The 24729-nt window shown below is 46.0% G+C and overlaps 2 protein-coding genes across 3 annotated transcripts in view; one reads left to right on the forward strand and one right to left on the reverse strand.

Annotated features, from left to right (window-relative positions):
- The window catches only part of SLC22A23 (solute carrier family 22 member 23), a 109658-nt gene extending 104584 nt beyond the window's left edge, over window positions 1-5074 (forward strand). For both annotated transcript variants that reach the window (XM_036405851.2, XM_036405855.2), the window contains one exon: window positions 688-5074. In XM_036405851.2, coding sequence (XP_036261744.1) covers window positions 688-1039 — 352 coding nt within the window. In that variant the 3' untranslated portion in view covers window positions 1040-5074. The remainder of the gene's footprint in view (window positions 1-687) is intronic.
- A 984-nt stretch (window positions 5075-6058) lies between these two features.
- Window positions 6059-12241, reverse strand: PSMG4 (proteasome assembly chaperone 4). The gene is made up of 3 exons (XM_036405870.2): window positions 11983-12241; window positions 11799-11874; window positions 6059-6617 (listed from the first exon to the last, which is right to left on the reverse strand). Exons 1-3 carry the CDS (start codon window positions 12157-12159, stop codon window positions 6496-6498), a joined length of 375 nt encoding a protein of 124 aa, XP_036261763.1. The 5' UTR covers window positions 12160-12241; the 3' UTR covers window positions 6059-6495.
- Window positions 12242-24729: the final 12488 nt, after the last annotated feature.

Here is a 24729-nt window from a genome sequence, read left to right on the forward strand (position 1 = left end):
GAGACCTCAGTCGTGTCACAGCAGGAGGGTATGGCCTGCCCCAAAGAAACACCTGCAGTGCCACTTCTGTGTGGGGGCACCCAGCAGAGACAGCCCCAGGACTGTGATGTGTGCCAGCCTCCTGCACCAGCCTCTGGAGAGATGCTGATAAGCAAGACAAGGAATTGCAAGAGAGTTTGCTTGCATAGCCAAGCATCAGGAGAGAGCACTGAACTGGCCTTCCACAAGCAGCCTCTGTGCCTCTAGCTGGAGGAATATGAGTCTATTTTCACACTTCTTTTTTTCTGAAAGTTATGCATTTTATTGCATCTCCACTGTGTAGAGAAGTTCCAGCCATAACATGCTTTTAGGTAGAAAATATTCCAGCATTCTGTGTTTGGTATAATGGATTGTAAAGTCTAATCTCCTGCCTCCACTGCTGAATGGTGCCAGATACTTTAGAGGCAGCCAGAATTGACTTCTGCACTTACTTCTCCTTGGTGTGTCTTGTCTAAGTGGAGAAGGGTGGCATGCTAAGCAAAATCTGGTTTTCCCTCACTGAATGTGGGAGTACTTGGAACTGGGAGTACTTTAGAGTGCTGTCTACACACTCACATGGTAAAGCTTCTCTTCTTCTTATGTGGGGCAGTTAAATGTGTGTGAAATGATACTTGAGTGTGATTATTTCCCCCGTTCTTGTGTTTGCAGGGGTGGCGGGCTGGGGCTGGTGCTGGCCAGCGCAGGCTTCGGCCGCCTGACCGCCCCCATCATGGAGCTGCACAACCAGAAAGGTTACTTCCTCCACCACGTCATCTTCGCCTGCTGCACACTCATCTGCATCATCTGCATCCTGCTGCTGCCTGAGAGCAAGAACCAGCACCTGCCTGAGAACATCCCAGACGGGGAACACTACACCCGGCAGCCGCTGCTGCCGCACAAGAAGGGCGAGCAGCCCCTGCTCCTGACAAACTCTGAACTCAAGGATTACTCTGGCCTCCACGACTCAGCAGCTGTGAGCGACGGCATCTCGGAGAACACCACTGCCAATGGCATGAAGTAGATGTAACTGGGTGGATTTTTTCCCTTCTCCTTTTTTTTTTTTAATTATTTTATTTCCCCGTCTTATATTTCTTCTCTTCCTTTTGTATTTTATTTGATGCTGTTGTGCGGGAGGAGTTGCACTTTGGGCAAAGGTGTTTTGCACAGATTTTACAAACCAGTGATGGAGCAGACACAAACTTAGAGGAATTCAACTCTGCTACTAAAGCAAATTTTGGCATCTTCAACAGTCGTGCAGATTACTTTTGAAAAGTTTTGGGGGAAAAGACTCATTTGAGAAAAGACCTGGCTGGCAGTAGCCCTTAAGAACTCTTTTTTTCCTGCCATTAAATATGTATATTTATTTTGATTTATTCTCAAGAAGCACTTTATTTCCTTTTCCCTTCATAGATCACAAAAATGAAGCCATCTTTTAAGAGGTGCAGCCATTCCAAGAAAGAAACCATGGGGGGAGGGGGAGTGTTGTTTTCTGTTTTGTTTTTTGTGTTTCTTTAAAGGAAAGAGGGATTCACTGCAAAGTTGAATTGACTTAAACTTAGACTTGTGCAACATTCTTCTGCCTGTCTAGAAAGTCCAAGTGCCCAGATTGCCTGCTGTGTTTGTATACAGTAAAAAAGAGGAAAAAAAAAAGAAGAAAAAGCAAAGCAAAACCTCTTGTGACTCAAACTCTGACTGCATTTTAGGCAGCTTATATTTGTCTTTATAGCCCATGTGCACTTAAAAGTTACTTTCTAAATTAGTCCTTTTTTGTTTTCACTGAATGCATTGGAGAAAATCCTACCCCACCAAGCTGATTTTTCAATGAGAATCAGCTTTCTGCATTTTAAGAATATATTAATCTATTTTAGGTGATTGCCACTGGTCCTTAATTGTAATGTAGATGATGCAAATGATTTGACTAATGGTGCAAAAATGAGTTTTGTCTAGAATGGTTATAATTATCAGGATCTCTGACTGCTCCAGGAAAAAAGCATAGACCAGCAGTGATAAATAATAAGGAGCATGGGAAATTATCTATATGTTTATTCCAAAAGGCAGCATAGCTGGGATATCTGCTCCTGGGAAATGAGTGTCCTGGTATTTACTGTCTTAAGTGTTTTTAGAACCAGGGTTTGGGTTTTCAATTTAAGTGGGAAAACTGTTTAAATGATTGTTGGAAAGGAATTAATTGATAGCCTGTGAATAATGACTTACCGAGCTGTCTTGGGCTCTTAGAGATGTGTTCTGGTTCTGACCCAAGAATATACAATGAATTCACCCTTATTTCCTCACTTTCCTGACTGCTCTTGTAAGATTTTAGTTCAGGAAAAAAAGTTTATTTAAATTTGATTAATTCTACACAAAGTGAACATCCAGTTTACCTCCTGCTGTGCAGATGGCACTTTGATAGTGGCCACTTGTCTTCTCTCCTCCAGCCCCCAAATTATTTCCTTTGGCCATTGGCGTTTGCTTCTCACTCAAGAGAATACAGTGAGGATCTAGTTCAATGCAAGGACTCCATAAACAGCTTTCTTGCATTGTAGTTAACTCTCCCCTCTCTCCCTCCCTGTTCTCCTTTCTCACTCAGGCCATCCATTTGTGATTGCTCGGTAGTGCAGATGTTCAAGCAGAGCAGCAGGATGTCAATGTTGTACTGACTGTCCGTATGATTGCCACTTTGTTTGATGTACATCTTGCGTTCATAGGCAGGAAAAGTGCTCATTTGCACTCTCCTCCTCTACCTTCCCTCCCCCTTCCTCCCTTGCTGTATATATTGTCGATTAACTACTGTACCTAACAATTTCCATCCTCCATTAGGCTGCCAATGTCCTCTTACAGCTCCCAATAAATCAGAGATCTATGCTCCCCGGCAGGCCATGCAGTAAGGTAGCACAGCCTCAGATGCTGACGGATGCAAGAGGACAGGCAGACCTGCAGAAGCAACAGAGGTGGTTGCGTTCAGAGTAACAATGTTGTCCTAAAGCTGCTAATTTTTACAGAGGATGATGTGGACACTTGGGTTCTTCTTGAGCCTGGTAAGAAACACTGGACCAGTTGATGGTAGTTTCGCCCAGTTACACTACTGTTTTTTTTCACCCTTGCTAAACTTGCTGTGACAGCAAGAGCCTGATCTTCCTTACACTCAAGTTTTATTGTCAGGCTTGAGTGTGGCTGCTTCTTTTTGTTCTGTGCCGAGACCTTTGCAGTCTGTGTTCACCTGAGGAAAAAACCCAGCCCTTCCCCACTTGTGCAGTATTCACACCAAATTTGTGCAATACCTTTTGCCTTCGATGCAAGATGCTTGTTGCAAGCCACACACATTCGGGGACAAAAGAAACGGGTTCACAACAAAAAGCTGAAGAAGCAAAACAAGGCTTCAGGGAATAGAGAAAGGGCCTGGGAGAGGAGAAGGTGCAAGCACAGAGGCAAAAAGCAGTGCCCTGCCATCTATCGTGCTGTGGAGCCAGTGGCTCCTTCCCTCGTGGTGTCCTTGGTGGCCCATGTGTGCTCAAGGTGCAGTACAGCTCTTGCAGAGCATCCAGGCCTGTGAACCCGGCTGCTTCCAGCACTGCCAGTGCTCCTGGTGAGCTCACCGCTGCTGTCCACAGTGCTTTAGCATTTCCTATTCTGGTGGTTGCTCTCCGATGACAGGCACAGGGAAAAGAATACTTGTTTAAACATATCAACATTTAGATAGTAAATACATTAGGTGACAGGAACATGCAGCAAATTTTTTTTGTTGTTTTTTTTGGTTAAGAAAAAAATCGTAGGAAGTTGATTTGATTTGTTGCTTTTTTGCTTGAAACCAGGTAGTCAGTACTGATCTGCAACGGAGCCCCAGCTTCTCTAGTCAGTCTGGCCCTCTGCCTCTGTCACGACAATAAAGCAAAAACTAACTTCCTGCCTTGGCAGTTCTAGTTTTGCTCCTTTTCCTGAAAATATGAACACTTCTATGATGATTATGTTCTTCCACACATGCTCACAGAGTTGGAAAGCTTTCACTAAACCTATCTTGTGTGGAGGAGCCAAGTACCAGATGATGCAGCAGGGCAGAAAGGAAGCATGGGGAAGCTTGCCCTGCCTTGTCTAGTCCTGCAGCAGGACAGGGCTCTCTGCTGGGGTCCCAGCCTGCTGCACCATTGGCTCCTTGGCCATGTCTCCTCTGCAGCCATCACCAGGAAAGGCTTTTCTCAGGCGGCTCTTTCTGGCCACCACAACAGGGGAAGCAGTCCAAAGCTGTCCTGTCCATTTTTGGCCTTTTTCTGTGAACCTTCAGTAACCTCTAAGCCCATCAGTAGATTTTTCTTTGGGTTTACCATTTAAGGGCTTTCTCCATCTTTGTATGTTGAAACAAAAATGTGAAGTGACATTATGCTTGATCTTGGGGGTTTTGTGCCCCTTGTAAGATTTCAGTACTGCTTTAGTTGCCAGACACCCTGCAAACAGATAACACCTGTTTGCAAGTGGTTTGTGGCCACTCTGAAAGGGGGTTGTGTGATTTACTTTTGGGTTTCACTGAGCAGGCTTTTTTTGTTGTCGTCCTTTTTAGTGGAAGTATTTTACTTAACTGTTGCCACTTCCTGGAGACAAACACTTTATTGGTCACCAAATTGGAAGCAGAAGTGCCATTAACTGAACTCTGTGAATGTCAAGTCAAGTTGCGCCTGTAGCTGGCACATGAGACAACACCATTGAGTGGGGGGATGATCTCCCCCTTGTAACTTTTTTTTTAATTTAATTTTTTAAGAAAAAAAATGAAATTACAAACCTCATTTTAAATGTGTTGTGTAAAATGTTTTGGGAAAGGAGTACGGTGTGTTTTGTCTAGTGGGCGAGATCTCCCTCCCCATTTCAGTTTCTGATGAAGTTTTAAAGAATCGTGTTACTGTATGTTTTGATCATGAATAGTCTGGTGGTGCTTCCTCATAGCACAAGCTTAAATCAAGTACTGAAAACAGTCTTACAAGCTAAATGTCTGCATGATGTTACATCTGTTGTACCTACTGAGAAGAACTTTGTATGTAAATGTACAGAATAAAATGATGTTGTCCCATCAGTTTGCTCTCCCTAGTCTGGCTCCCTTGCAGTGACTTCTCAAATACCCAGCAGCAGCTGATGCCTCAGAAAATAGCCCTACCCTGCTCTACAAACAGAATGAGCTGTTTGTAAATCAGGCTAATTAAAACAGCACATTGATTTGCAAGTAATTATCCTTTACAGTCAATTACAGAAGCATAGTTGACTCTGTTTCCTCGGTGGTGTAAATTGAAAAGAAAACACCCTTCAACAGTTGCTTTTTGCTATTCTGATCTTGAACTGCAGCCAAGGACAGGCAGCTGTTCCCACCAGGTAAGGAGAGGCCCTCTGCACCCACACCAAATATGAGACATTGAAGCCACTGGGTGTTCGAACCCTTTTGGACAAGAGACTCAGCAGCTGTGCCTTCTACAGCAGCAGCCTCTGAGTTACAGGTTTTAATTGCTGATTGTAGCACCACAGCAAGACAAATTCATCACTTTTCTGTAGGTGCTTAGACAGTTGTCTAGAAGCAGCACTAGTAGTTTAGTAGTTTTGGTTTGTATCAGAAGCTGATGCTTGAGCACAAGTCAGGGCTCAACTCGGAATGAAAGGAAAAAAATCCACCAAAACCTAGATAGTTAACTCCTGGCTGCCATCTCATTAAAAAAAACAGCCAATGGATCTGCCTTAGTAAAAGATACCCATCCTACCTGAAAGTAAGCCCAGAGATGTTGCAGCAGGATGCTTTTCACTGGTGGTCATGGTAGTAGACCTCTCTGATTTTATGTATATGCTCAATTTACATGTGATGCTCTTCTAGCAGCCTGACAGCTTTATCTATTGCTCCAGAACTTGGCTTGTGCTTTTTCCTTCTATGTAGTCCTCAGGGATGCATAAATAAACCTTTGTGAAATCCTTCTCATGTTCTGAGTGCCCAAGGGATGGGAGGAAATCCATTGTTTAGCACCAGTACTATAACCAAGAGGGGCTAAAAGGACAAAAGTAACACTCATGTCACAGCTTTACCATACAAAAATGTGGGGTTTCTTTATTTGAACACTAAAAGCTGCTATACTATGTTCAGTGCTAGTACACAGCATTATTAATTACACACATAATTAATTAGATTAATTGTACAGATAGCATTTGGAACTGATTCACCATCAGATCCCAGTACTGTGTAGAGGCCACACACCACATGCACTTTTTCAATCATGTTCATCCATTGCAGCATCCATTTGCTATCCTACTTGGCAGGGTAGCAAAAAAAAATTGCTTTGAAAATTCAAATTCTATTTGAAAAAAAAGAAAATCCTAGTCAAGTGTATCTGTATTTAATAACAACCACAAATTCAATCAAAATAATATAAAAGAAATATACTAACTTAATGTCAGTGTGAAAATTGAAGTAAGTTTTTCTGAAACAAAACCTTCGTCTTCTTTTACAATGATGCACAATCAGAACTTGTCTGGAAAAGCTGTCATTTCTTCTTTGATCCTGTTTTCTATGAGTAAGGTGAAATTGCTGTCTGTGTTTTGAAGATTGTAGCTGACAAATATCTGCTTTTTGGTCTTGCTGGCTAAAACACAAAACAGAGTAGTCAGCCAGTTTACTCATATATAAAAGTGATTATGGTATTTGATCAAGCCTCTAAAAAAGCCACATCATGCAGATTTCTAAGATGTTCTCCACTCTCGCTGTGCTGGGTGCAGTTATAAATGAAAAGCAGAAAAGTCCCTGACCACTGGGGAGCAGGGCAAGATTTTGCACATCACAGAAGTGAACAATATAATACTGGTGACTGTCAACTAGTTTTTGACCTGACACAAGACACCACTAGCCACTGGAGAGCCTTGCAGAGCTTGTAGTGGATTTTTGGACACATCTTAAACATCTTACATTGTAATTGACACCACAGACTCTTAGCACTGAAACTCAAAGTTTGTAAAACATTAGAGGGAAAGTGCCCAAGAAAGTCATTGGGCCCAAATTAATTAAGTTCTGTTTTTTTAATGAACCTTAAAAGGTTCATAAGCCTTAATAGGCCCCAAAAAGCTATGCACCAGTTCTGTCTAAGCTTGCTATCAATTTTGTTTCCATTAACCTTTTTTCATACAGTGTCCATGAATGCTCCAAGAGGCTGGAGAGCCTTTGCTGAACATGATGAAGCCAAGCACAAGTTCCAGGCTACTGTAATGACAAGTACCTAGAGAGAGGTGCTACAAAATTAAGAGCTGCCTTCCATGACAGAGCTAATTAACAGTGACAAAAAAAACTGTCCAGTGGGACAAGAAGATTTAATTATCAGAGTAGAAGAGATAACACCAAGAAGTGTTTTATAAATAAAATGCCATCCTACTTAGATTTTACCATGGTAGTACAGCAAATTTGTGGCTCTCCTTATATATTACTGAAGCTAAACTTTTTGAAAAATGTAAGCACTATAGAGGGAAAATAGGCACTAAATTTAAATTGAGTTGTGTAAAATAGAAGACAAAAAATAGTATTTGGGTCATGAGATATTCTTGTCCCGGAATGAGCTGGGAGCTAATGACCCCAGACACAAATCAGACTGTTCGGCTGAATATTCAAAAATGTCATCTGAATTTTTAACACTTCAAAATAGAGACACTCGGACTTCTAAGATTTTAATCCTTTCTAAATAGGAAACTAAATAGTTAAATACAGAAACCCACACATATGTATGTATAAAATGTAGTTAAACAACTCCTTTAAGGCATTTTCATTATGCAAATGATTTTTTTATTATTTTGTATCCTAACAGGTTACCAGCTTCCCGACTCAGTAAGTAGAGCTGCTTCTGAAATGCAAGGATTCATTTGCCTTTTAAGACTTGGCACTACAAAATGCTGAGATAATGCAGCGTGGTGCTCTGATTGCAAAAATTAGCACCTGGCACTAGATTTCTGAGGTACAAAGCAGCATGTTTTGTAAGCACTAGTGCTTCATCATCATGGCCTAAATGAATGCAATGCTAATTCTGAACTCATTAATGCCATTATCCCAGCTAACAAAACTACAGAGTGCACTGCAGTGTCAAAACTCAACTTGTTAATTATGTTTGCCTATAGAGTCTCTGGGATGCTGCTCCAGTTCCCAGGAACAGTGTGAATCTGGGAGTCTCTCTGGGCTGCCTGTGCCAAGGACCTCTGCTCCCAAGGCTCTGTCCCAGCTCTGAGGGGCAGGGGGACCTTTTCTGTCCCTGCTTCCTGAGGATTCAGCCAGACATGTGCACTCCTGCAGAAAGGACAAAAGAGGGCACATCTCATGCCTCTGTGGAAGACCATCTGCAGCTTCAGAGCAAAGCAAAAACTGCAAAGGACAAGGCTTACCTAAAAAGCCCTCCAGCAGGTCTGCTTCCCATGCAGCTTGGGTAATAACCCCTGTTCCACTGGCTCTTCAAAGTGGAGGAAAATCACCTTTGACAGCCATCGTCCGGGATGTGCTGAGTGCCAGGAGAAACTACAGCAGCACAGATCTGCTCCTACAACTCCGTGTACTGAGCAAAGGCCCAAACCAAAGCTTGAAGAGGAGCCCAGCAGGAGCAGAAGAGGCTGGACAAATGTTAGACATGAGTTTGTAGACTATTTATGCTGGAAAAGACGTGATGAAAGTGACCAGTGCCCAGCTGAAAAAGACTCAAAGAAAAGGTTGAGGTGATTTTCACCAAGAGTCTGCCAGTCCCTACAAAAGGAAGATTGAAGACGTTGCACTAAACAATACTTTGCAGCCCAAAGCACTGTGATTTCAGGATATGTACATGAGGGAGGCACTAATGGACAAGGACTTTCTCAAGAATTGGCCTCCAGTATTCTACATGAAACTTTCTTAGGATTCAGGTTTATTGACTAGTGAGACACATCTTGTGCCAAAGTGATCACGCAGGGTGGTGGGAAACAGTCCCTGCACCTCATAAAAGCAGATATAAATAGATATATGTAGAAAGAGGAATAAGAATTAAGTACACGTGTCTTCAGCAACAGAAAAAAAATCAGAAATAAGGAAGGAGATAGAGCCAACACACAAAATGCAGCTGTTGTGGCTAGGACCCCTACCAAACTATCCAGGAAAAAAAAGGAAAATGTGTGCACTGTGCTGCACAGCAGCACTGAAACTCCTGCTCGAGGACAGGAAACCTGGCATTGCAGGAACACTTGGCAGATGATGGAATGCGACTGGCAATTGTAAGAAATAGAAATAGCTATGTGCAAATGGCACTGCATGCTGCTCCTGCTAGTGCCTGTGGAGACAAGAAACTGCACAGAAAAAATGGTGGGGGGAGGAAAGGAGAGAAAAACTGCCTGCCTGAAGGTTACCACATGTCAGGATGGTTAAAACAGCTACCTTGGAAGTACAAGTCAGACTTGGCTGTGAATAGGATCTCTGCTATTACAGATTGTGTGGGTATAACAGGGATTTAAATTCCCGGAGAAAAACTAAACACCAATAACAGCAAAGATGGGTATTTCTAGCTGAGGTGGAGCACAGATTTCCTTACCAAGCACTTTGTGAAACAAAAATAAGGGATGCTTGTTGATGATCTTGCAGATCCACTGGTCTTAGGATAAATAAATTTTAAAAAATAGATGAATAAATAAATAAATTTGGACTAAGTGGCCATGAGTTGACCTAAATTGAGGTCTGTCAAAGCCAGCCTAAAGACTATGGTGTGAGATTTCAAAAAGATGTATTTCTTTTCCCTGAAGCTCAGGTAAAGAGCAAGCACAATTATTCAAACCCATAAGTGTATGATAGACTTATAGACCTTTTTCACCTTTGGTTCAAAGGAGAAAGTCATTCTCAAAATAATATACCTTAACCAGGATCACAGTATATAAAAATAATAAGAACAGTATATAAAAATAATATGAAAGGAGCTGACTGGCAAGGAAACCTGCAACCCAGTGGATAGATGTCATGGATACAGAGGAACATGGACCAAAAGCCTAGCTGGGCCACAACTGGCTCAGAAATTTAAGATGAAATAACAAAAGACACCTAAAGCGTTCAAAGAAAAAGAAAATAGGAAGGTGCATTATAGTCCAAGGACAAAGAGTAACCTATAGACCAGTACTGAGCAACAGTATCAGTTCTCAGTAACAAAGTATGGGAAATTAGGAATGTAAATAATAAAAGCACCTTAAGAAAAAAATAGAAAAGGATAAGAAAAAAAGGCAGCAAAACTGAGACAACTCACTAGGAGAAAAGTCAGGTAAGTCAGGCAGCCTCTGTCCTGGAACACTGAAAGAGCTAATGGAAGAAATGGCAAGTTACTATGAACTTCAGCTATGAAACATGTAATAAATCCTTTAAGAGAGACAGCAAGCATATGTACAAAAAAAAAAAAAAAAACAAACCAAAAGGAGTATGGCAATCACTAAGATAAATTAGAGCTGTCAGCCGAGCTGCAATGCTACACACAGGATTAGAGCAAGGTTCAGAAGAAATGAGTGACAAGGACATCAAATGGAAAGTGGAATAAACTATTATACTTTATCCCAAATAAATCCTCTCTGATTACATTTTTACTGACTTCCTAAGGATAAGGCACTAATTACACATAAAGAAGCTGTGTTATATAGTACCCTATAAAATTATTACTTGAGGTGGAATGGATTGAATTCAGTGTGTAGAGAAAATTGTGCCACCAGGGTCAACTAAAACAGTCTCTTACTTTCATACAGAAGTTATTGTGAAGAAGAAAAGATGCTAACACCATTTTTCAAAGATTAGTCTTGTGAGCAACCCTTTTTTATATGAGGCCATGGAGAAGAAAGTGTTGTAGATTCATGAAAGTGCCTGACAATACAAACTCAGGACACACTGTCTGAAATGGAGATCAGCACACAGATCATTAATAATTCTGTGGCCTTTCCACCTGAAACAGAGGAAGTAAGGTGAGACTGAGCAGAGCAGCTCAGCATGTTGTTTCTAAAACTGGGTAACAAGCACCTCAGCAGTTCACCAGCTGGTGCTGCATCGGCCACTGGTGGGTGATGATGAGTAACCAGCATGACACAGCTCTCAGAGCTGAGAAGGTGCTAGGATGTACTAGGCCGTGTATTTTTCATCTTTTTAGTATGGACATGGGAGTTTGCAAGCTGTTGTTAAGATTCAGGATTTCAGCTACTGCAGCAGCTGTAGCACACTGCACATGATGGAAAAGGAAGCATCCCCAGCAGTGCCCATGTGGGTCAGTCAGATCAAGCCCAGGCATCTGTGAGACAACCCTGGGCTTCCCAGGCCAGAACTTCTTGGAATGCGGGGGCTAAAAGGTGCGAGATGTGATGAAGGTTGGCTTCATCTTCAGGTAAAGTGCACATGCCTGGCATGACGGCCACCTCGGCAGTGTCACAGCTTTACAGAGATCAGGTCACTTGAAACCCCACTCGACAGGTGCTGCATGTGCTGCCCCTGCCTCGCACCCAAAGCCAGGATAAGGACAGCAAATAATTCACTTTGGTAGGGCATAGCGTGCCCAAGGCCGCTGACTCAGGTACCGCAGACTCGTACACGGATGGGAAAAGAAAAGTGACTCGGTGGATTGGATGGAAGCTGCCAGAACCCGCAGCAGTGCCGGCTCTGCGGCTGGGGCAGCGAGCACCGCATCCCTGTGCACCCCCTGTTCCGGGCTGGCGGCTCAGGGCCCCCAGAGAGGCCCGGCCCGCTCCCGACCCGCGCGTTCCCGGCGGGAGGCGGCTCCGCGCAGCGCGCCCCCGCAGCGCGCCCCCGCACCTACCCAAGCGCTGCGCCAGGCAGGAGGAGGCGGTGTCCGAGGGGTCCCCCAGAAGCGAGGCGGCCACAGGGATGCTGTCCTGCAAGCGGAGCACAGCACAGGGCACGGCTTAGTCCCGGCAGCGCGGGGCAGAGGCGGCGGGGCCAGCCCTCAGCGCCGCGGGGCTCCGGGGGCGGGCGACACTCACACGGGGGCTGCACATGGCGACGGCCAGGCTGGCCAGGGCGGGAGCGGCGCCCACCCAGAGGAAGAGCGAGTCCCGCAGCCGCATGGCGTGGAAGTGCACCCGCTGCTCGCCCAGCTGCCCGCTGAAGTCGTGCAGGGCGATGCCGCCCGCCGCTCCGCCGCCGCCCGCCGCCTCCATCGCCGCTTCTCCCGGCGTGGCCAGGCCCGAGCACGCAAGGCCCGAGCGGGAAGCCGGACTCGGCCCGCCCCGCGGCCCCGGAGAGGCGGTGCTCGCTCCGCTCCGCCGTGCCCGCCCCGCCGGGAGGCACCGCCCCCGGCACCGGCCCTGCGCTGCCGCCCGCCCCGTTCGGCTCCCGGGGCTTGCACGCTTCCCACTCCCCCAGGGAACACCCGCACACGGACACGCACACCGGTGCCCGCACCCCGCTCCGTGCGCGCCCCTCCCCGAGCCTCCCCTCCGTCCGTGCACAGACCCCGCCAGCACGAACACGCCCGGGGTACAGCCCCCCGGGAGCGCCCCCTCCGTGCCCCCTACCCCCCGAACTCTCACTCTCCCCGGTCCGTGCGCACCCCCTCCGTTTCCCACTATTTCTCTCCCATCTCAAAAGACACAGCGCCCTCCCGGTGCGCAGGCACACCCCCTGTGTGGGAACACAGCCGCAGCCCCGGTGAGCCCCCACTCCGTGCACGGCTTCCCGCGCCGCCCGCCCGGCAGAGGGATAACGCGAGGCAGCCGCAGGGATGGGGAAACCCCGCTAGGTGGCAGGTGAACCCCTGCGTGTGCGCCTGGCACACCGATGGCTCCGGGGAGTCACCCGAGAGGAGCCCCGGGGTTTCAGACGAAAGGGAAAGGGTTCAGCCTTCCCTGTGCAGCCTCGGGAAGGGGGAGGAAGGTCACAGCGACCTTGGCTTCATTCAGCTGTGGAGGTTTTCGGCATCGGGGATCTACAAAGCAAGTGATTCGGGTTTGCATAGCTCTGGAGAATATGGAGCCGTGAATAATTAAAAGCCCTACTTTGGGTGTGAATTCTGTGCTCATCGCTCTTTCCGCCGCAGCACAGCAAAGTCGGTCATTACTGGAGAGGATTTCAGTAAGTGTACCGTCTGTTGCTGATAAGAATATTGTCGGCTCCCCGATGGCCGTGGGCCCTTTTCAATTGGAAACATGTATCTTCACGCCACCGGCAGGACAATCATCGCTGCACAAAGAACAAGCACGTTAAGGGTGCAGGTTGGCTTTTTATGAGCATTTCCTCTGCCTCCGGTTTCCTACATACCGCTGGAAATCAACATTTCCATTTCTAAATGGTAAGATTTTATTTTCCCATTGAAGAAATGGGTGGAGGGGAAAGAACCCTTCATCTCTTTTCTTCCCTGAGCCGCTCCCGTTCTCCTGGCAACTGCCAAAAAAAATCCTCAGCCCTGTGCTAATTTCTGCCCATGCTGCTGCACTGACACTAAATCCCGGGAGGCAGCTAAGCCCGGCTCAGCTGCCATACCCCGACATCCCATGGCACAGGATCAGCTTGGAGAGAAGGGGGGTCGCACGCCACCCTCCTGCCCTACATTTGTCACTTGCTTCTTGCACAAAGCATTATGGGATGTATGGTGTCTGGCCCCCACTATGTCTGTCCCCTGCCTCGCTGCTGAAACAGCACCAGGCTTGTGCTGGTCCAGCCAGTCCCGACCCTTTCCTGCCATGTGGGCTGGCCTCCCACAAAGTGAGGTACTGCAGAAGCTGGTAATTGTGTTGGGGCTCAAAAACCTGTCCCCACAGCCTGTTGCAAACTGACACTTTGCCTGTGGCAGCTATGAAATCAGACAGGCAAATAGGTGACAAAAGCCACCTTGGAAAGGAGAAAGTGTTGGCTATATGCACTCTGCTCATTGCAGCTGCAGGTTCACTCTGCAGCTGGGTAGGCAGGCCTGCCAGCTAAAACAGCCGGGAGCCAGGAGCATTGCAGAAATTAAATTCTAGGAACAGGATAAAATGTCTGCTGGGAGCCACGCAGGTGGTGGTGGTGAGATTCCTCTGGTTAGACACCTGCAGGTGATGGAGGAATGTGCCCCAGGCTTGTTTGATCAGTGGAGAGAAGAGGAAATATTAGCGCACAGTTCACCTGAGCTGCTTTAGGTCTCTCTTTTGAGAGAGAAGGAACCTCTCTTGCCTGGTTTCCATTGCCTTGAAAGAAGGCGAGGGTGAAAGGTAAGGCATTGCATAGCTTTGCAGACAGATTTATTCATGCAGGCAAATCCTCCTCTAAATGTTCAGAGCCAGTTTCTTTGCTATGCTGGGTCAGAGTTGGCTTCTGCAATGGAGTCCTAGTGGAGGATCTGTTCTAACAAATTTCTAGCTCAGTGTGTCTTCCCACAAAGTAGAAGTTTGGGCCTCCTTGTGTGCTGAACCTTTGTTAAAGTCATCTGCTGGACTGAAGTAAGAGTTTTCTTCATTGCTCTTTCCACGTCAGGTGCAAATGTCTGGTATTGCTTCTGAGGCTGTCTCCTGACTTGCTTCTTCCTACAGGGAACTGCCCCTATTTCATCATGCTGTGATCTGTTCCTCTTCTCACCAGGAGTCTTGTCCAAAGTGCCCGTAACTTCCCTTATCCTAAACCCTGCAGACCTCTAAAAGTAAGTCACAGGGCTCCTCTGCTTGTTAGCAGTTCCGTGTATTCAATGCTTTTCTGTGAAATGCAGCTGCTCTCTGTAAATCATGCAAAATCCTCGTTTAAGCTCAGAAAAGGAAAAACATTCATTTAGTGACTAAAATGCTGGTTAAGCATTTTATTTGCAGTGCAGGTGTGTGAGTAGAGCTGTGCAGAACCAGACCATCAAGTGTGAAATGAATTTCTTTATTACCGCACTGCAAGGTCATGAGAATCCCTACAAAATAAGAGGGAAAAGCACTCTATATGTGTATGGACCCTCTTACATTTCCTTTAAAATGCTCATATTTTTTTCCTGTGGCCTTGAAAGCAGCACCCATAAGTCTGCTTCATTTGTTAGGTATGAGGCTGCAATCAGCCTCAGGTGTAGTAGTAGACACACTGGAGAGGAAAATAATGATAAAGCAAACACACCTTGGCAAAAGCACTGCCTGTTTATATGGATGCATATGTGTTCCTGCTCAGGTAAGATCCAAGCTCTGGGAAGGGTGATTTAAAGGTATTTAAGTGATTTAAAGGTATTTAGGATTTAGAGGTACTTCTATCTACCTTGTTCTTCTCCAAAAGTTAGGCTGCCCCTAAGAATTACTAGATCCTAAACCTTGATTTTTACTGATCATCATCTCCCCTCCAGTAGAGTTTTAAGTGAGGAGTAAATCTTCCTGGTAACTGTGGAGTTGAGACCCATAAAGCATAGTTATGAACTGGGATATCACTGAGAGCAACAATTTTTTCTGATTCCAAAATGTATTCAGTGCTTTGGCTCCTGCATGAATAAAGAGTGAATCTGACATGTGAGAAGGCAGGTAACCATTAGTGTGTGTCAGTGAACCTCCTGTTGATGCCTAGGGTGTTCTAATTTTCTTGATTTGCCATCCTTCTGCAGAGGAGTAAATTACTCTTGATAAAGCCAAGCAAAACCTTCCAACTGTTCTGTTAAGGCTCCATGACACCAGGCTGCTGCTGTGGTAGCTGTGCTGCAGTCCCAGGCTTCCAGGGATCTACTTTATTTGAGGCTTGGATGCTCATTGTAGGTAGACTTCCATCAGTGGCATCAGATGGCTGAGGGACTCTTTTCTCTCCCTCTACATCAAGGCACCTGAGGATCTGGAAAAAATACTTCCTTTTTTTTTTTTTTTCTGACATTGAATGATTTTTCTCAGCTGGATCCATCCTCTGATGTAGATTGTTGTCCCACTGCTCAAAAACTTGTGCTGCCATCATGGAGGGCAGAATCAGGCAAGTAAGAAAGGGAGAAGTGTCTCTCCTTACACTTTAGTGTTACCATGGTTGTGAGGCTGTGGCCATCTAAACCAGTTTAAGGTGGGGCTGGCCCAGTCTTTCTTTCTCGTGCATCTAATATGATGATGAGTCAGGGTCCTGGCATGGGTTGTTGGTTAGCTGTGATAGGAAGTTGCTCCTGAATCATCTAACCATGGCCACAGGGGTAACCTGAGGACTCAAAACTCTTTGTCAAGTGTTGATCAGCCTGAGTTGTAGTCTCAGAAAAAGAGATGGAAAGAGAATCCAGGCTGGAACTTCCGAAAAAGTTGCAGAAAATGGGGGAATCAGACTTGTGAACTTGTATGAAAATCAGTTTAAGAGATCTGCAAGGGAACTACACTAAGTTCATGCTGTGAATCTTGCAATCTAAAGCACTATCAAAGCCAGCCCTCTCTGCAAAGCACTAGTAAGCAGATGCAAAATATAGATGTACAAGCAATTCCACATCTGCAGCAGCTGCTATGACAGTGTTAGCAGAACTGCTACAATACCTCCTCATCACACATGCTGGTACCTAGGCAGACACTGCTACAAGGAAATTAAGTTCCTGATTTCCAAAAGACTTAAGGTAATGGTTTGGGGGTTTTTTCTGGGGTTTGTAACCTCAGCTGTTAGGATTTCCATACATGTGGGATGAAGCCTGGAATGCAAGTGGCACAGCAATTCTCTGTCAGTTGGGATCCTCTGCACAGTGTGTTTGAAATCATGTCTGTTAGGTTTTGTGCCTGACTGACCCAGTGGCCTCCTGCCAGTCCCTTCTACCCTGTTTTATTTCATTCCTCTGCAGACTAGAAGAGTACAATAATTGTTGCCTATCTCCCTGCAGCTGAACACAGCTCCCTGTGACACACAGCTTGTAAGGACCTTTGTGAGCCCAGACTACATTTCTGCTGTTATCAAATCAGACAGTTTCCTTTCATTGTCATATGAGTCATTGGAGGACCTTGCCTTAGATCTGCTGGAGCATTTCAGACACATGGTTTTGTAGCTGCTGGACGGGAGGAACTAACACAGAGTGACTCATTGCTCCCCTTGGGGACAAGAGATTTATGCAGTCAACTGGAAATCATATTTGGTATGCAGATAGACCACTTCATGGTGGAGAATCCCAAAGAATCTTAACAACACCACCTCCCCTACATAGATGTCAGCAGCTGTAGCGAGTTCTACAGGAGCAATGGGGTAGTTACACACCTGTGACCTGATGGGAAGGGCACAGGTGTGAAAGGCTAATGGAACTGACTTTTTGAAAGGCTGAGAAGGAAAAAAAACCCATGAGATAGTACTGAAAAATGTTTTCCTTGATATTGCTCAATTCAATTTCTAGATCTTATGTGACATACGAGACACTTGGTGGATCCTGATATTTTTCTGTCCTTGGGTCACCTAGACCAGTGCCAGGCCAGTGCAGAGAGTATGTAGTGTTCTTGAACCAGAGGGAACATCAGTCTGCTGCAGACTCAAGAGCTCACTTGTCTGCTCAGGCTGAATGTGACAGAGTCACGTTCATAGCCATGGAAATTACTGATTCAACATGCAGCACTGGCAGCCACATAAACAAAGGTTTGACCGAGATTCAGGCTGCTTTGGGAGTGGAATGAAATTCCTTTTTTTGACAGATAGTTTGCTGTTGCCATGGTTATGGAACTTGCTGCACTTCTGGTCTCTTCCCCACCCCTCTGGGTACTTTCCTTCTGCTGATGCCAGGATTTCCATTTTCCCTTAACCTGCAGGTCCAACTGGATGTGCCTGTGTATGGCTTGTCCCATTCTCAACATGCCAGCAAGGGCCTGCCTCTCAGTCTGGTTCTCCAAACAGCCACTCCCTTTCATTACTCTTTAAAGTGATGCCATGGCCTTTTCATTTTTCCATTTGCAAGCAAGCAAAACTAACTGTACAAAACCAGCTTTGATTATTTTCCATCCTCTTCCCTGAGCAAGGCAGGAAGCTAACAGACCTGGCATTGTCCCTTAGCAGCCTCCCAGTCTTCACTCAGAAGTTCCTCAGCTCAATCCAGTTTTTTTCTCTTGGCTTTTCCTTCCTGCTCTGTTGAACAGAGTGTTTTAGCCAAAAGAGTAAATATTTCAAAGAATCATTTATACATTACTAGAGAGCAGAAAATGTCACCTGATCCATAAGGATATGGCTGCTTTGGCCAGGATCTCCAAGTTCCTAGTACAATTCTTGAAAATCATGATTTAGAGCTGGTGTGTATTTTATTTCCTAGCACAAGGATATCAAACAGCTACTGTTTGACACCCCATCAGTGTATCTGGTGTTATTGGTGATTACACAGGACATGGCTTTCCCAAACATCATTTTAGTGACCTGTTTCCAAATTCCTGAGTTAAAAAACATTTAAAATAATAATTCACACTAGTAGCCAAAGATGGGGGTGTTCCCTATTTGCATGACAACAGAACAGACAGAATAGTTTGGCTGTCAGAACACATCACCCTAGGAAAATGTTATCAGTACCTTTACTGCATTTTCAAAGTACAATTCCAAGAGGCTGAAACTGCATCTTCAAAAAGACTGTGTCTCACCCTTGAACAGAAGCTGAAAAATATCCTTCTCTGCTGCCTCTCAGAAAGCATGAGAAATTATGTCCCTTTTCTGCTTTTGTGTTTGAAAAAGCTGGTGCCAGGCACTGTTGCTGCTATTTCAGTGCCCTGGGGTGGATTCTTCCTCAGGATTGAAAGATCTGTGTACATGAAGTTAAATGTTTCTTGTGAGGCAAACACAAATTGGTGAAAAGTATCCCTAAATCCTGTGAAGACCCGTAAATGGGAAAATGGGAGGAGAGAGCAGGAGAAAGGAATTCATGCCATTTGGAAGTGATATATTTTTTTAAAAGCATTCAGAATCTGAGCCAGCCTCTACACAAATCAATTGAAAAACTACCTGCTCCTGCGAGGAGAAGATAAACCTTGTAATGATGAACCTCACTTGGCCATTGTGTAAAATGCTGCAGTGTGTGCTCAGAGGCAGTGCTGGATGGTTTGCTTACCTACCTGCATCCCCACCTGTGCCAAAGTGAGGCCTCAGCCCTTAAAACCAAGGCAAATCTCCAAGCACAGGTTGACACTCCCCTACAAGCGCCTGTCAATCACCTTCACGGATGGTCCCGAGTGACAATGTCAGTACTGGCGCTGTTGTCCTCTGTCACCACACCCCAATTTTGCTGCCTTTTCCTCATCACTGCAGCTCCAGCGCAGGGATTCCTTAAAGCACAAGGGGAGGGAAGGGATGGAAACGGTCCTGTCTTGGTGAGGATGCTTCCAGCTTTAATAAGCCAGACGATCAAAGCCTTTGTGTAAATCCTGCCATCAGGAGAACGGCTGTACTGCTGCACTGACAGCACAGCCCAGCCCTGCACAGCTCCCCCAAACCCAGCTTTTGTCAGCTGCGAGCTCCTCACACCCAGATCATCTCCCTCCAGCCCAGCACCGGACAGCAACTGGTGCCAGGGAGAGAGACATCGCTCAGTCATTTTCTTTGCCAGTAAGACAGATATTTAATGCACATATGAGTGATCTGGGGACCAATTCTTTTCAGCCTTCAAAATCATATTTCTTTTCTCTCCACTCTTCTGAAAATGCTTATCAGAGGCACCTGAGAGGCCAACGCAGCTGCTTGATGAGGTCTTTACGATTAATTTGCACGATCATGCCTTTAGCAAAGGCAAAAAGAAAAGTGTTAACGAGTTGACAAGCACACTCTTTCGTACAGCAAGCAGCGCTGCCAGCCGCAATGTAACTGCAGGGAGGAGAGAGCAGGGTGGTGGCAGAAGACCTTGAAAAAAATTTCTTTGTTCAAACCGGTTTCAAAGGCTCCTGCTTCCCTAACATACCAAATCCGAGCTGGTCGAGGGAGGCAACGGATTCAGTAGAAATTAGACTTAGTACTAATGCAGGGCAGCGTGTTGCTATCGGGGTTTCAAGGATGAGTCGTTGGGGTGGAAGGAATTTTTTTTTAACCGAGGATAGTCGAAACAAAAAAGGAATATTTGCTGGGCATGTGGCTCCTGTGTGCTGCACTTCCAGATTCTGACCTGATGGCTGCAAATGACGGTCTTGCCTGCGTTTCTACCCTCTGAAACTGCCATTTGCAACAAGATCCTCAAATTGTGCAAATTTGTCCCATTTTACTTGAGCCCGAACATACACACACACACCCCCAAAAAAAATCCTGCTTATGGAAGAAAGCAACAAGACCAGATTTCAAGAATAATTCAGACAAGCAAGTGAATATTTTCTTTCATGCCTTGCTCTTTTGCATTTACTGAATTTGTTCCACATGAATGTAGAAACAGCTGCATCAGCAACAGTACTGAGGCTGGAACCTTATTAATATTTATGCCTGGCAAGCAGAGCACACAGGAATCAAAATGCTTTACCATCATTGGTTCAGGGACCCCAGCGTCCATTCAACATCTTGCCACGTTTGGGGCCAGGCAAGCGGATTTATTAGAGAGCAGATCAATTTCTCGTCAACACTCTCACCCAGTAGTAGGCAAATTGCCCTTTGCCTCTTCTTACCTGCTCTTTGCTTCTCATCATTTAGTAATTTTCTAATTAGAGAAACCATTTTTCATCTCTCTTTTGCACTTCTGTAGTTTATATTCCCAGATATTATATATTCTTGAAGACTTTATAGATGCTTGAATTATTATTATTAATATTATAATTTCCTTATATGGGGGCATACCCACCAGCCTTAGTGTGAATGAGATGAACCAGGAAATAGCACTGACACAAGTCCATTATGTGCTATGGGAAACCAAGTGCACAATATGTGGCACTATGCAGATGAAAGGTGTCATGTGGTCCTGGGATGTCCTTTAGAGCCTCCTCTGTGGCTTCTTACTGCTGTAATTTTTGCTGACAATGTGCTGCAGTGAGAGTCCTTAAGCTGAGGCTGGGGGGTTTCCTTTCTGAGAGTACTGAGTGGGGTTCTGGCTGACAGCCTTGCTCCAGCTTTTGTTTTGTGAAAGAAATCCTTACATTCTGTAATAAAGAGGAATTGGTGAGCACACAGGTGCTCTCAGAAAAAAATTAAACATTCACAGAGTTTTAACTATTTGCTAGGAACAATCACTTGTAGCAGCAGTGATAGAGAAAAAAAAATTATCTTGCAATCTGGCTGAAGCCCATTGTGGGGAAGATGCACCAGAAGTTCCTGGCCTCAGCAGGGATGAGGCCAGGGATGGGCCAGGATGGGCAGCACTGGCAGGGGCTATGGGGCAGCTGCCCTGGCCCTGGGCCCTGCTGGCAAGTGTGGCAGCACTGTGGGGGTGACCCTGCTCCCCTGGGGGGACATGAGGGCTGTGAATACAGCCCAGACCTCACTCACTGGGCTTGTTGGGTGATCAGAGCCCACCCAGCAGACAGGATGGTGTGGGGCCACTGCTGACAGTGTAACCACCCCTCACTCTCCAGTCCTGGATCTCCCTGTGCACGTCTCATTGGGACACATTGGCATTAACCCTGGGTACTGAGGTCTGAAGGCAGCTTGGCCTTGATGAGCTGTGGGGTTTAAGCAAAGCACTGATGAGCAGAAACGGACTCTGGTGTGCTGGCCAGGCAGCTGCAGGCAGAAGGAAGAGGGCTGGACTTTGCTGCTCCCATGAGCGCACCCCTCAGTGTTGATGCATTGCAGTTTTCTGCTGCCTCTCAGCTTTCCATGCTGGTGTTGATTCTACCCTGTCCTTCAGCCACTGATGATCATGTTCTTATAATCTTCTCTCTGCCTGCATTTGTACCTTTTCTTGTTAGGCAGGGGGCTGTGCTGCTGACTTTCCCACAGCTTAGCAATTTTCTCAGGAGTTTGGGTGCAGGCAGTGCAGCTGAGCTATGTTACAGCCAGGGGTTTTTTTGGGAGCATGAGTAATGAGGGTCACAGCACAGAGCTGTGGCTACTACCAGCCTTGTCCTTTCCCAGCAGCTGGCACAGGTGGCTCCAGCCACTGACACAGCCTGCAACTTGTCTGCAAAACCATGAAGACACATGGAAACGGAGATACTCAACAAAATTTTGTTTGCAAAATGTTCCTTCTCCACCTGCACCACCCTGAGTTCCTCTCAAATGTAAGCAGTGTCCTCCCAGCCCACCCCTCACTGACCCTCTGCTGAGTTACAATGATTCACGCCGAGGAGCAAAATATTGGTTTGCCCTAAATGACCTAATGAGCCACTCTAGATGTCCAGCTTGGTCTGTAGTCTAAGACCTCAACTCATGAGAGTCCAAACTTCTAATTTTTGTATAATACAGCATCCTTTCCCTCAATATACAGAAGGTCTAGGTGCTTCTCTTAGGAGTTTGGGCATAACTTCAAGGTCTGTAAGGAATTTCCATCCTTCTGAGAGCAGCCACAGACAAGGAGTGGGATCTCCATGAAATGTGATGCTGAGCCATGGGACAGGTCCAAGTTTCTTTTTAGAAAAAATGTTCTAATGATCCACAATCTATGCTGCAGCACATCCCACAAAAGCACATATTTTCTATTATAAATTAAAATTACTAAGTCTTTCTCTTGGGCTTTTGTTAGCTGGCTTTTGCAACCTTCTGCATCTAGCAAGGAAACCAGGACTTTCTTTAACCCGTGCCCCCTTCAACAGCATAAGACAGAGGCTCTGACGGTGATCACACCCAACCTTGTAGTGGGAGGATGGGAACCACAAAAGGCAGCTATGTGGAGAGCACATATTAGATAAAACTGGGTTGATCCTCTGAGTTTCATTTCAAGAACTCTTGACTGAGATTGTCTTATTCCTCCTCTCTAATATCGAGAACGACTGTGAACAACCTTGCAAGCTGACATTTCATCCGCCCTGCCGCCGTTCCCGCCGTTCCCGCAGTCCCCTACCCACAGTGCTTTTACAGCCTGGGAAATCAGCCTGGCGAGTGAAAATGTTGCAGGCTCTTTTTTTGTTGTTCCTTTTTTTTTTCTCCCTGCCGGGCGGGGGGGCGGTTGCCAGGGATATGGGGATGGAGGAGCCCAGCCAGGGCCGGCCCCGGCGCTGGGGCAGGGGCTGCGCTGACAGACACAGCAGTGTGAGGCAGAGCCAGAGGGGGGAGAGAGGCACGGGCAGCCAACAGCTGAACACTTCATTTCCCTGCAAGTCATTCACAACGAGCTGTGCCGAACCTTTGAGGAACCCTCAGTCCCAAACATTCACCTTAGAATTAAAATGGACTTTGTCTGAAGTCTCCCGAAGTGACTTGAACGGCTGCACTCACCTCTAAGGAGTCTGGTCTAGGGGCTGCAGAAAAGCTGACCTGGGTTTCCTCTCTCATCCCTGTGAAAAGCAGCTATTTATTTTAAAAATAAACATTTCACCTATTTTTCTTACAGTCTCAACAAGTTCTATACAGTAGATATACTTGAATCCCCCCTGCTTCGAAGAGGTGTATTAGTTTATTTTAAGGCAAAGCTGTTGGGGTGGGTTTCTTTCCTCCACTGTTAATAATCTGTTTTCCTTGAATTGGATTTTAAAATGGCTTCCTTTGAAGCCTCAAGCTGTTAGGAATGAGCTTAGCGTAGGTATGGAGGATGTGTAAAATCAGCTACTCCCCTTCACACCGAAATGTCTGTTATTCTCCTCGTAAAAAACTAATCTGCAGTGTACAACAGGCAGGATACTTGGAAATAATAGTAGCAAAGAGTCAGAGTACCTGTATTTTGCACCAGCTCTGCTGTGACAGGGTTTTCAGGAGCACACCCGCAGTCATGGGAAAGGCTGGCATTAATTTGAATCATTACCTGGAGCGGTCAGTGGTCCCCTGGAGCTGCTAATCTGCAAGCTATTCTTGAACAAATAATTATAGATGGGGATGTTGATTATGCAGTTAGCATGCCACAAAAAAACGTTCGCTTGGAATTACAGCTACACATTGTTTGTGAAGTGTAGTCAACCAAATAATTAAATTGTTCCTGGCTTGGGCCAGTAAAAACAGATTTCACAGGGACTGCAAATGATCAGATTAATTTTTCTCAAAATCACTACTGAAGAAACAAACATGAGGCTGTATTTTCTAGCACGCCTTTTGGAAATGGGATGCCTTCTCACCATAAGGCAAACAAAAGAAAGGTGTGGATGCGTTGGCATTCAATCAGAGGAAACCGGGTTGTGCTGAAGATTGCCTTGGAAGAAGGTAAAATCAGATCTGGAGTAATCCATATGCAAGATTATCGATCTGCATAAACCAGGTTAGAGAGATTAGGGACATCGGCACGTGTGTAGAACAAAGGAGAGGGAAAGAAGAAGAAGAAATATATCGAAGAAATATGGGTTGAAAATGGTGATGTGCTTTAATTTGCACGTCTAGAGTAGCTGAAGTGTAGAATAGACGAAGTAGCCTAATCTAGTGGGTCACTAAAAGGGGGTTTAGTGGAGTCCCGCCCGGCGCTGGCAACGGGGAGCCTGCCGGGCTATCGGTGGCTCGGAGCAGCCTCCCGAGGGAGCCGCGCCCTCCCTCCGCTGCACACGCACACCGAGACCGTGGGGAGAATCAGGCGATGCCGAGAAGGAGCGGACACGCCGGGCTGACCATCCCGAAGGGCACAGGGCACGGCGCGAGCCGCCCTGCCCCTGCTCTTCCTCCCTGCGACCTCTTCCTCCTCCGGCGGCGCGGGCAAGTGCCGTGCCCTGCCCGCTGCCACGGCCCCCGTCCCGCCACCGCTGTAATGCCCGCGGTGACGCACGGGGCTGCTCAAAAATAAAGTGAGGGACAAGAAATCATCTCCGGGGACCACATGTTCAACCCTCTCCTGCTCCCCCCTCCCTTCCTTTCTT

The sequence above is a fragment of the Molothrus ater genome, chromosome 1 (genome assembly GCF_012460135.2).
Source record: "Molothrus ater isolate BHLD 08-10-18 breed brown headed cowbird chromosome 1, BPBGC_Mater_1.1, whole genome shotgun sequence".
Lineage (NCBI taxonomy): Eukaryota > Metazoa > Chordata > Aves > Passeriformes > Icteridae > Molothrus > Molothrus ater.

Bases quoted from the DNA above. Each gene is read 5' to 3' on its own strand.
- PSMG4 (XM_036405870.2), bottom strand. From the start codon at position 12,159: ATGGAGGCGGCGGGCGGCGGCGGAGCGGCGGGCGGCATCGCCCTGCAC. The intron at 11,875-11,982 runs GTGAGTGTCGCC...CTCCGCTTGCAG, and splicing joins TCGCCATGTGCAGCCCCCGT to GACAGCATCCCTGTGGCCGC. The intron at 6,618-11,798 runs GTAGGTGCGGGG...TTTGTGTTTTAG, and splicing joins CTGCCTGGCGCAGCGCTTGG to CCAGCAAGACCAAAAAGCAG.